Source organism: Lates calcarifer, linkage group LG23 (genome assembly GCF_001640805.2).
Source record: "Lates calcarifer isolate ASB-BC8 linkage group LG23, TLL_Latcal_v3, whole genome shotgun sequence".
Lineage (NCBI taxonomy): Eukaryota > Metazoa > Chordata > Actinopteri > Centropomidae > Lates > Lates calcarifer.
This window is the reverse complement of record NC_066855.1, coordinates 8,766,570-8,778,310: the sequence shown is the minus strand read 5'-3', so window position 1 is coordinate 8,778,310 and position 11,741 is coordinate 8,766,570. Positions and strand designations below refer to the sequence as shown.

The 11,741-nt window shown below is 43.8% G+C and overlaps 1 protein-coding gene across 1 annotated transcript; it reads left to right on the top strand.

Annotated features, from left to right (window-relative positions):
• Positions 1-355: 355 nt before the first annotated feature.
• LOC108890418 (ataxin-2-like protein) lies at positions 356-11,741 on the top strand. The gene is given in 24 exon segments (XM_018687285.2): positions 356-1,089; positions 1,976-2,015; positions 2,563-2,619; positions 2,943-3,014; positions 3,192-3,351; positions 3,626-3,747; positions 3,894-3,985; positions 4,763-5,011; positions 5,600-6,051; positions 6,162-6,248; positions 6,364-6,477; positions 6,673-6,753; positions 6,909-6,970; positions 7,668-7,682; positions 7,684-8,030; positions 8,134-8,203; positions 8,500-8,634; positions 8,985-9,048; positions 9,453-9,634; positions 9,747-9,888; positions 10,006-10,115; positions 10,363-10,542; positions 10,722-10,893; positions 10,985-11,741. Coding segments are annotated over 24 exon segments (3,180 nt in total). The 5' UTR covers positions 356-964; the 3' UTR covers positions 11,035-11,741.

Here is an 11,741-nt window from a genome sequence, read left to right as displayed (position 1 = left end):
GTAATAACTGGAATACAGGCTCACTCACAAAGCGGTCATGCTTGGCCTGATCATTCGGTGTCCTTATTATAAGTTATTGATGAATTCATGAATGAAAAGAAAACAAAATGAAGCAGGAAAGAGAGACAGAAACATAAAAGGTGGAATAAATAAATATCAATGTGATGTCTGTAAACAAAACAATATTATTTTTTGTGTGATGACTGCCACGTGTACAGTAGATACCATCCATTCTTGTTTATATCAGAGATGAATTATGTTCGGTCAAATATCGATTCAATACACAACGCGTACGCGCGCTCACTAGTGGGTCAAACGCGCACGCGCATGTCAACGCCCCCTCCCCCTTCCAGCCGGTTTCCACTCAGCCGCGCGCGGATTGAGTCAAGTGAACCTACCGAGAGGTGGTGTTGACCGACCGCAGCAGGTTTTCAGTAAGAAACCTGAAAAATATAACTTTTCAAGGCAACTGACAGTAACGCTAAGACCTTAATTTTTAACGGAAAGGTCAGCGGTGCCGGAGTTAAGGCGACGCGACAGTAAGAAGAAAGTAAATTCCGGAGGGAAAGCGCCCGAAGTGAGCTTGAGGATCAAAGCTAATGCTAACTTAGCCAGCCATTGCTAAATAATTATACGGAAACTCGTGTCGTTTTATTGTCGCTTGCTTTGACACAACCACTGTGGTTTCAAAGTAGATAGTCGGGGGGAAATTTGTTAAGTTATATGTTACATTTAATTTAAATAGCGAGGTATTTTGCCTTTACGTTTTAGGCCACAAGCGATTGATATTCACTTGGCGAGATTAGCTACAATAGCCGGTCTTATTGAGGTTATACCGGCTCTGCGCTCCTTAGGACAGGTGATACTGTTAAAGATAGTTCGCTGCTAAACAACTTTACATCAGGAGGAATTAGTGTTTATAAGTTAGCCTACACTTGGTAGTGTCTAAGCCTTGTGCTTCACAATGCTGAAACAACAGCAGCAACCCGGCTCAGGCGGGAGAAAAGCATCTAACGGAACCTCGGGCCCCGCCGGTATGTCTTCCCCGGTCAGCGGCATCAACAGCGGCAACAGGACACCGGCCGGGAGGTAAGCATGCCGGGGTACCTTTGTCAGGACAGTCCGGGGATTGTCCTGTGACTTCGAGGCCTACCGGTTAAAGCACTGTGTGGTCAGTGGGCGTGTCTCGGCAATAGAGCTCTCCTCTAGTCCAATGAAATGAGTTTGTGCTAGATTGACAGTGGCTGTCAACCAACCAGAATGCTCACATTGATCAGAGAGCGAATAATTGAGGTGGATCCAAGTTTGGTGAAAGCTATGGGCAGCAAATCAGCACACAAGAGATACAAAGTTTATCTGGCCTGTCAGTGCCAGAGAGAAGACATTGACGATTGAAAAATGCTTAAAATTACAACAGCGCGTCTTTGTAGCCAAGAAAAGCCTGATATAGAAACGTGACGATTAACATTGTATAAGATTTTATGGCCTTCACAAGGTCATATGTGGTCTAAATTTATGAGATGAGTGTGAGTTTGCTGAACTCTTGTCAACCTCGTCTCTTTGTTTTGTGACCGTGTATGTGGCCAGCATTGATACCATCCCATGTGTGCATTGTTCATGGAAGGTGCATTTGGTATTATTGAATGTAGATGCGTGTTTTGCTCCAAACCTTGCTATCATTTTTCACCTAAGACGTCAGCTGACGTGTTTCATATGCTTTTGCTTTCTTTCTTGAAGACAGAAGTTGGCAGGTGAAAACCTAGCACTAAAATATGACAAGTTAACGGTACATGTAAAGAATTCATAATAGGTGACATTCAAGGACCCAATATGGACTGTAGAGATTTTAGATGACAAATGCTGATTTGGCAACTTGTCAGGCCCCGAAGTAAACTTGTCAGTTTCTTAGGAAACAAGTTATACTCCTTCCACTTCTAAGCCAACAAACATGTTGTAACTGTGTTGTTTTTCCCAGGAATAGAACATCTGCAAAACCATCATTCCAGTCATCTCCTGTGAGTATCCTGATCCAGAAAAGTTTGGCAGAAAATCAGTTCATCATCTTTTACACCACACATTTAAGGAGTAGTAACATAGATAGTTGATAAGTAAAATATGTGTTTTATAAGTGATCAGAGTATAGGGATATTGTTTTTTGTATTTATGAATATCACTGATGAAAAGTATATTTTACAGTAATGAAAATAATGTTTGTATGAGACTCTTGTCAAAACAGATCTCTTATAACTTTGATTACCCTAAATAAACCTCTGACAACAGTCAATAGAAATTGGTCAAATGTGGGTTAAACTTCTGTTCTTGAGAATATACTGGGAGTGGGTCTCCTGTGTAAAAGCATTCTCAGGAAGTTTGTGTAATTAAACTCCTTACCTTAGAGTTCCCTTGTTCTTGGAATGGATTGGCTTATTTTCAGTTGTGGTTAACATGTCACAATGACGTTTTTCTGCGTCAAACCATGTTCCTTTTAGATATGACACTATGTGGCAATCATTATGTCATGAAACTTTGTGAACTTTATATCATTTTTTTTTCCATCTGTAGGTTTTTGAGGGTGTATACAACAATGCCAGAATGCTGCATTTCCTCACAGCTGTTGTGGTGAGTCATTTGTTTTCTTGTCAGTCCTTCCCAAACCACGATTAATCTAGAAATATCAACACCTCACCCCCCGACACATACCTTTTGTGAAGCTACCTTTTCTTTCCTGATCTGCTGTGAAGGGTTACAGCAACTGACAGAAGATTGCTTTAAATCCTTTGGCCATTTGGCTGGAAAGAAGCTGTATATATATATGACCTTTTTTTGTGAAGTATGCAGGATATGGTGTACAGTATTAAGTTCAACCTTTATTCATTTAAATATAAATTTGTTTTTGACTCTCTTCTGGTTAAGAGAGTTAATAAAATCTTAATCTCTTTCAGGGTTCCACCTGTGACATAAGAGTGAAGAATGGCAGCGTATTTGAAGGCATATTCAAGACTCTAAGTTCTCGGGTAAGAAGCTCAGGTTGAGCAAACAGGCACGCACTTCCCTGTGTCAATTTAAGGAAGCACTACCAATAATCCTTTCAGTATAATTGTAAACTCGTGTCAAAGTTAAAAAAGGCCTTTTCTTTAGCAAATTCACACACTCCTCAAATTTCCTCTGCCCTCTTAATGCTTTGTTCTTAGTGTGAGTTGGCTGTGGATGCGGTACACAAACGCAGTGAGGAGGAGGGATCAACATCAGCCCCACCACGGAGGGAGGACATCACTGACACTATGATCTTCAGCCCCTCAGACCTGGTGACAATGATCTGCAAAGATGTTGACCTCAACTATGCCACAAGAGGTACAAACACACACACGTTGGGGGTTGGGCAAAAGATGCAAGAAGGTAATAGACACAGGCCTGTGATGCATGTGTAGCAGAAACATATAGTTCCTTATTAAATTAAGAGAAGAGGGTTTGGTTTTGATTATCTTCAGGCTAAACACATCCTTGATTTATAGTAAATGGGTCTTTACAGTGTTAGAAATATTGATAAAGGTTGAAAGTGCACAGTTTGAGTAATGAGTTAAGTGTCCAGGTTGATTGTTAGTAAAGTATGTCCTTTGATTTCTAGACACCTTCACAGACACAGCCATCAGCTCCGGCCGCGTCAATGGAGAACACAAGGAGAAGGTCTTGCAGAGATGGGAGGGAGGAGACAGTAACGGAGAGAGTTACGATCTGGACAATGATGCAGTGAGTTTCTCTGTTACACCGAAATCTTTTGAAACATATTGACATTTAATTTGATATGCCACAAGAAATCAATAATGTTTTAAGATGTTCTTCTAAAAGCACAGATTATTTTACCACCCCTTCAATCTCCCTGTTTTTCTCCTCAGTCCAATGGCTGGGATGCCAATGAGATGTTCCGTTACAATGAAGTGAAATACGGAGTCACATCAACATATGATTCCAGTCTCTCCATGTATACGTGAGTTTTCATGTCATTTGGTTACTTTCAGAAATTTTTGATTAATTATTTTTAGTAAAACAGACCAAGAAGCTGTATAAAAACAAGAATAATGTGGAATGATATTATTAGAGATTTGCACCATTTTATTTTAAGCACTTTTGCTGTGTTTGTTGATTTTTGGTAAGGGGACCAGGAGGAAAATAGCACAGGTTGTCACTGTTAATTATGAGCAGTTACATCTCTTTTTCATATCATATGTATTGCATTAAGGTATTGTATTTTACTGTAAAAAATTACTTTTGCTTTCATCTATAGTGTAGACACAAGTCAAAACTGAAAAACTGTTTGTGGTGTTAAATGGCAGTACTCTCCAGTAATGTCATTGTGGTTTTCATCATAACCAAATATTGCATCACAAGCTTATTTCACTAGTCAGCACAGCTTTAACCAAAGAGGAGGGGCAGATTACAGATGATCTGTCACTTGGAGGGAGTGAATTCCTGTAAACTTGGCCCCTACTAAATTTTCACTTGAGTTGTTTTCTTAAAATTTGCAAAGCCCTCTCTTCCTTGCATCGGATTTAGTCAAGCTTGATGTATAAATGAAAATGTCCTTGTGTAAAACACTGAATATTTACCAGTCTACTGGAAGGGGACAAAAAAAGGGGAAAAGAAATTCAGTCAGTACCGTTATCACATTTTGTCTGTCCTTGATTTTGGCTGTATGTACAGTTTTAAAGTTTTCTCTCCCTTCTTTACACTTTGTTTCCTTGTCCCCCTTTTCTCTCTCGCCCAGTGTTCCACTGGAAAAAGGTAACTCTGAGGTCTATCGGCAGAGGGAAGCACGCGCTGCCCGCCTGGCCAGTGAAATTGAGTCAAGCCCCCAGTATCGCCACCGTGTCAACCTGGAAAACGATGAGGGCAAGAGCGAGGAAGATAAGTACAGTGCTGTGGTGCGAGATGGCAACGATCGGGAGAGGGGCCGTGAAAGTCCCCGTGACAGAGACCGCGAGAGGGGTCGAGACAGCCCTGGAGCCAGCAACAGGTGAGAGGAGATGCTCGTAGAGTGTTTGTTAGGCAGGTAGATAACGGTGGTCAAATAAATAATAGTTCACCTACTTATTTTGAATACTGGCCCCACCCACCAAGTTATGCAAGTTATATTTTTTCCACCCTCCCCTGTACTTGAAGAGATGTGAAACTTGCTTAGAGTTTTTCATTTATGCACAGTAATGCAGCTAAAAACACTTTAGTGGTTCAAAAATGTGGCCCTCTTGTGCGAAGTGGTAGATCCAAACGTCATTGCACTCACAGCCTCTGTAAAAGCTGAAAATCAAACCTGTGTAGGTCAAGGTTCAATCTTGACTCAACAGGAAACAGCAGTTGACAGAGCAATCTAATTTTAAGGTCCAGTTTCAATCTTATCGTGTAGTCAGTTCAAGCAGGCGAACTCTATCTGCTAAGGAAGATGATGTGATATGATCAAAAGGTCTTTATCAGAACAGCTACCTCTGTTTCTGAGGTCAAGAGCGAACATTGAAAATTAACTAGTTTGATCATGTCTCTATGCACAAGTCAGTTTTGATGGTATAGCGTTTCTTCAATCACCCATGTGTTGTTCTCTCTCCTCCAGGGAGGGCAAGTACATTCCATTACCTCAGCGCCAGAGGGAGATGAACCGGGAGCGAGAGCGAGCCGAGAGAGGTCCCGGCGGGCCTCCACCCCATAACCGCCTAAGCGGAGGCTACCGCTCCACCCCTCCATCCTCCTCTTCCCCCAGACCCCCACTGCCCTCTGCTGCGGGGCCGCAGCCTGGCGCCTCCCCATCAGAGAGAAACAGCCCTCTGTCAGGCCGAGGCGGGGCCTATGCTCCCCACCACCCGCAGGGAAGCCCCAGCCCAGGCCCAGGCTCTGGCCCTGCGAGTCCGTACACACCTGCCTCTCCTGGCGGACCAGCACCAACCCCAGCCTCCGCTTCCGCTGCCCCTTCCCCGGCCAGCCCCCCCGCCCCACACGGACACACAGTCCCCCATTCCCACTCACTCCCGCACTCGCTGTCTGACGCTGGCAGGCCTGTTAATGGAGGTAAGTGTGTGAACCTGTGTCAGAAGGTGTTTTAATAGCATCTGTGCATGCTGCTGAGCCTGTAAGAATTATGAAAAACTAGAAGGATTTTTTTTGTTGTTGTTTTTCAGTCTCTACCAGAACATCCCCTAAAGCGCAAAGACCTCCACAGTCAAGCAGGACGGTCCGCACTCCAAACTCACACTCTCAGTCCACAGGTATAAGCTGCATTCACATCCATTCAACTGCCATTATAAAATCATCTCCTGTATTAATGATGGACTTTTGCCTAAAACCTAACCTTTATCTTTTTCTTCTTCATGTCCTCGGCAGCTACTCGCTCTCCTAAATCAGGCTCTTCCCAGGACACGCCTTATTTAGACACATCTTCTGTCTCGCTGCCTGCCCAGAAGACGTCTGGCCCCGCCCCTCTCTTCCCTGTAGATGGTACTGTCTCACCTCTCGCCTCCTGTTGTTGTTTCTAAGTTAAGAGTTTGAAATCAAAGTCAGAATCATTTGTATCCTGCAATGACATGAGCCTCAATGAGACAGTCACCTCGTAGAAACAGGCGACAAGTACTGAAGGTGGAATCTAATGAAGCACCGCAACTAATTATCTTGCCATTTGTCTCGTCATTACAGTGAATGAGATCCTTGGTGCAGCTGTGAAAGAACGTTCAGCTGAAAGCCCCAGCAGCACAGAGGAAAGCAAAAGTAGCAAAGGTGTGTATGCACAAGACTTCAAATTGGTACTGGCTAAATACTGGAAATAAAGCCATAAAACTTCCACTCAAGTTGCATGTCCTTTGTGTTTTGAGTTGACAGTTCTCAAAATTTCACATTTTCATTAACCTTTGTTTCCTCTTTCTCCTCACCAGCTCCCTCAGTTCAGCAAAGGTCGCAGATTGAGGAGCTGCGGAAATTTGGCAAGGAATTCAGGGTAAGAGTTCAGTTGCCTTTCAGTGAAGTGTGAAATTAGAAAATCTGTGACCAATCAAGAGGCCATGTCCTGAGACATCATCGTTGTCTGACTTCTCCTCAAAAAAAAAAAAAAAAATCACTTGTATCTTGTCCACTTGGTTGTGACCATTAACAGTAATGACATGGCATTGTATACTCGATGGTCTCTTAAATCTTTACTGGGTGCTGCTATTCTACTGAAGATAAATTCACTTTTTATGCAGCACATCCTAGAGCGAAATCCAGTTTTTTATGATGTCCTATTAATGTGACTCTTTACTGAAGCACTTGATAGAAGGGAAATTCAGACATGTCTCAACATTTTGACTCATTAGATAAAGACAAAAATACATGTGCAGCATATTTTAGGAAATTTACTCTGTCATGAGAATGTTTTTATTTGTCCTGTAAGATAGAAAAAAGATGTATAAAAAGGTATACCTTGGGGTTTTGGATAGTTGATCAGACAAGACACTGAAATACATCAACTTGCTTTAGGAAATCATAACAGGCATATCTCACTATTTTCCAACCTCTATAGACCAAAGGTTAATTTAGAAAATAATCAACAGATGAATTGATAATGAAATAATTTGTTTCAGACTTAATGTCGTTACATATATCTGTCTGCTCAGTCTTAATATCTCCACACTTATCTGCTTTTCTCTTTCTTCCAGCTCCAGCCGAGTGGCAGGCAGCTCTAGCTCTCCCAGCTCTCCGGCAGCAGCAACCCCTCCTGCTGTCAGTGAGGTCACCCAGCCCAGCACAGCCAAACCCTCAGCATCAGACGCTCACCCTGCTTCAGACCCCAAACCTCAGCCTCCAGCTCCCAGCGCCTCTCAGCAGCCCCAACCTCAGCCATCACCAGCTCCTGCTGACGACCCCACCAAGGACACCACAGCTACATCTGGTGCTACAGTAGCTGCCACCACAGCACCTGTTTCAGACAGGCAGTCGCCGGCTGCCCCGCAGCCAGCCAGGACCCCGGGAAGTGAGGAGGTCAGGTCTGAGATGACGGAGCGGACGGAGGGTGTGGCAGAGTGAGTTTCGAGAGGGATTAGAGATTTCTCTTTGACTTTTCTTACTTGAGTCACTGTGGTTGTCATTTGTAAACACATTATTTTCTTTTTTTATATCTTCCAGCCAAGTAAAGAAATCAACCTTAAACCCCAATGCTAAAGAGTTCAACCCCAATAAATCTCCTATGCCTATGGTAAGCCAATTTATTCCTGTTAAATCCTTGAAATGTGAAAGAAATATTAGCTTGGGTAAAGCTGGCGTAGTATAGAGAGAATTTAAAAGCCTGAAAAATAATGTACCAAAAATAAAAAGGTTATTGTTCTTTAACCCTTTTGATTACAATGATAAACCTAGTCTCCTTTGAAAGGTAACTTTCAATTTTACAAGCAAAAATTCAATGTGAGTAGAGGAGATACTGAACACAAGCTACAGAGGCACAAACATGGTAGATGACAGATTTATTTACCTCTGGTTGTGTTTATCGTACAGACGAAGCCCAACACTGCGCCCACTCCACCTCGGCCAACCCCGCCAAGCCCAGTGGTCCTTCAACACCCAGGTGGACAGGGGCCACTCTACACCACCCCGTACCTCTCATACGTCTCGCAGATCCACACTGTGCAGGTACGAGAGTGTAAAAACTGACATGGCTGTGTTTCAGTCAAACACATTGGTGCCTTCGAAGGAAAGGAACACCCATGTCATCTCTTCTACAAGACATGCAAATTTATATTCCCAACCAAAGTCATTTCAAGACATGGAAAATCTGTCATGTACTAAATACAAAAAAATCAGTAAATAGTAACACTGGTGAAACTTTAATCAGATGTACTTTTTGGCATTTTGCTTAAAAAAATGCTGAAACAATTATCAAAATTCTTGCTAGTTAATTTTCTTCTGATCAACTTAATCCCTTCAGCTTTTAAATGGAGCAACAGTTTTTCTCATGTTGACCTCTTGATCATTTGTTTCAGCCCCCACCAATGTACCAGTACACCATGTCTGCAGTCAGCCAGGGAAAATACGCCAGGACCAAAGGTAAATGCTGTGTTTTCCCCTCCACTGTTGTATGTCTGAGGTTTTAATTTGTTGTCTTCATTTGAAATTGCTTCTTAAATAGGTGCACTGTCAGCTCTTTGGATTTCAAAGGTTCAAAACACATTTTACAGACAGTAGTGCATAGACTGTAGCCTTTCACTGAAACCTTTTAAAGCTTAAATTATACTTTTATCAGTGTTCCAGTACTGAGAGGTGCTGTATATTAGGGAGGTGTCGTACTGTGTAGAATATTAAGTTGCATAACCTTTGCCTCCACAGTGCAGCAATATTTCATTTGTATAATGTTTTGAAAAACAATGTCTTGCAGTAAGTGTACCAATATGTTTCAAGAAGCAGTGTTTTGACCTTTTTTTGTTGTCTTGATTATTCTTTTCCTTCACCAGGCTCAGTAGTGGCTCAGCGCTCCGACCACGGTACCTCAGCGCCCCCCATGCTGCAAGCTGCAGCCTCAGCAGCCGGGGCCCCACTGGTAGCGTCCCCCTACCCTCAGTCCTACCTTCAGTACAACCCACAGCAGTACGGCCAGCAGCAGGTCATCCAGGCCATGACACCATACCCTGGACAGGTAGGGCATCTAATTTCTAACCTTTTTTATAATTCAGGTTTTAAATGGGAGGCAGAGAGTTTGCATTAGCATTAAAATAAACACACATGGTCTCTTCTCTCCTCCTCTCTAGCCGATGTACTCCATGCTGCAGGGCGGTGCCAGGATGATAGGTCAAGGCGGGGGTCCCCATCCACAAGCCCTGGGACCGCCAGGAGGTCCCCAGTTCCCCGCACAGGGAGACGGACCTCAGGGACCACAGCAGGGTATCTACGGTGAGTGGAACCAAACCTACAGAGTGATTAATGAGAAACTACAGATCTATACACAAGGTTCAGAATATTCAGGTGCATTAATGCTGAATTTGCACTGACCGTCTCATTTTTCTGTAGCTCCACAGTCCTTCTCCCATCACTCGGGTGCAGTGCATCAGCCTCAGCCCTCCAGCACCCCAACAGGCAACCAGCCCCCTCCCCAGCACGCTGCACCTAGCCCTGGACAGGTGAGATACCCGTGCTTGGATATGCAGAAGACAATTGCTGAGTCCCATATCATGGACACTGGTGATTAGAACTGATATTACACTGTGTGGATAAACATGTTAACATCTGTAAGGTCAAGAGGAGAAAGCACAGGTTCAGCACAACCTTCAGGTCCTCAGAAAGATTCACCTTCATGGGCTGCATCCGCTGCAGGATCCAGCTCCTACTACACAGTAGTTGTGATTCATTTATGGTCTCTCCTTTCAGAACGCCCAGTCAGGCCCACAGCCTCAGTCCTTGTACCACTCAGGTGCCCTGTCAGCACCCACCCCACCCAACATGCCACCAGGCCACACGTCTCCACAGGGCTCATACCCCATTCAAGGCTACAGCATCCACAGCCACCAGGGCATGCCACCCACATACCCCCTGGGACAGATCGCACAGGTATGGATCCACAGTGCTGCTTATTGTTCTGCTGTATGGTTATTATTTCTTTTATTGCATCAATACAAATTAGTGTATTTGACAAATAATACACAAATTAAGCATTAAAATAGTTTTATTTTTTCAATTGTTCCTTTGTTTGATAAGTTTTATCTTCATCTAAACTTGCCCTCCCACAGGCCCATGTACAAGGAGCCATGTCTGCTCCCCACCACTCAGGGAGCCACGGTCAGCCCCAGTTAGTGATGTTGCAGCCGCCCCCTCAGCAGGGCCCCGGCTCAGTGCCCCAGCACCCCCAGCACGGACCTCAGCAAGGAGCACACCAACACTTCTACATAGGACATCCGCCGGGTATGAAACAGCCCACCTGACTTGTTTTTAAAAATGATTCTTTGTTTGAAGGGTAGGATTTACAGTTTGTTTTTGTGTTTACCTACCACAGCAATGCAGGTACAGACGCATCCTGCTCCCTTCCATCCGCCTGGAAACTAAAATCCCCCGCAGATCTGCCCCCACCCTTCCAGACTGTCCCTCCTCCGGTATGAGCCCCAGCGTCCCCACTTCCTGCTGGATTTGAGGCCCCAGACTGAACGCGACTCATGGAAAGAAACAAACTGACAAGATCGCACAGAGGAGAGAGGAGGACAAAAGTCTCTCAGCACCTTATTCTTCCGCTGCAACGTTCTTCATCAGTGCAAACCTCTGTGTCAGCCCCAGACAAGGAGGACCTTTTCAATGCTAATGACAAAGGTGGCAGACGAACAGCAGCAAGCGTCCGACCCCTGCTGCCACCCCGCTCATCATCTTTCCAGACATGGGGCGCCTTGCTGGGTGGACCAGTCGGAGAGGGGTAAATAAAAAAAACCCACACCGATGAAAAACAGCAGCAGACACTTATCTCCCAGCAATGTGTTTTTAGCCTCGTGAGGTTTTCTAAGTACCATGACACCAAACACAGACTGTCGCGGGCCTCTCATGAATACAGCATGAAAGGAGGGATTTGAAGAGGAGAGGGGATTTTTAGCAAGTCACTTTTTTCTTTTCTTTTTTAAAAACTTGATCCAGGTAGTTAAAACCATGCCCTTTTGCCCTTCTTCTCTCCTGTAGGAAAATATAATTAATAAAAAAATGGAAAAGATGGACAAAAAAAATATTAAAACAACAATGACCAAAAAATAAAGTTTTCAACTCAACTACAA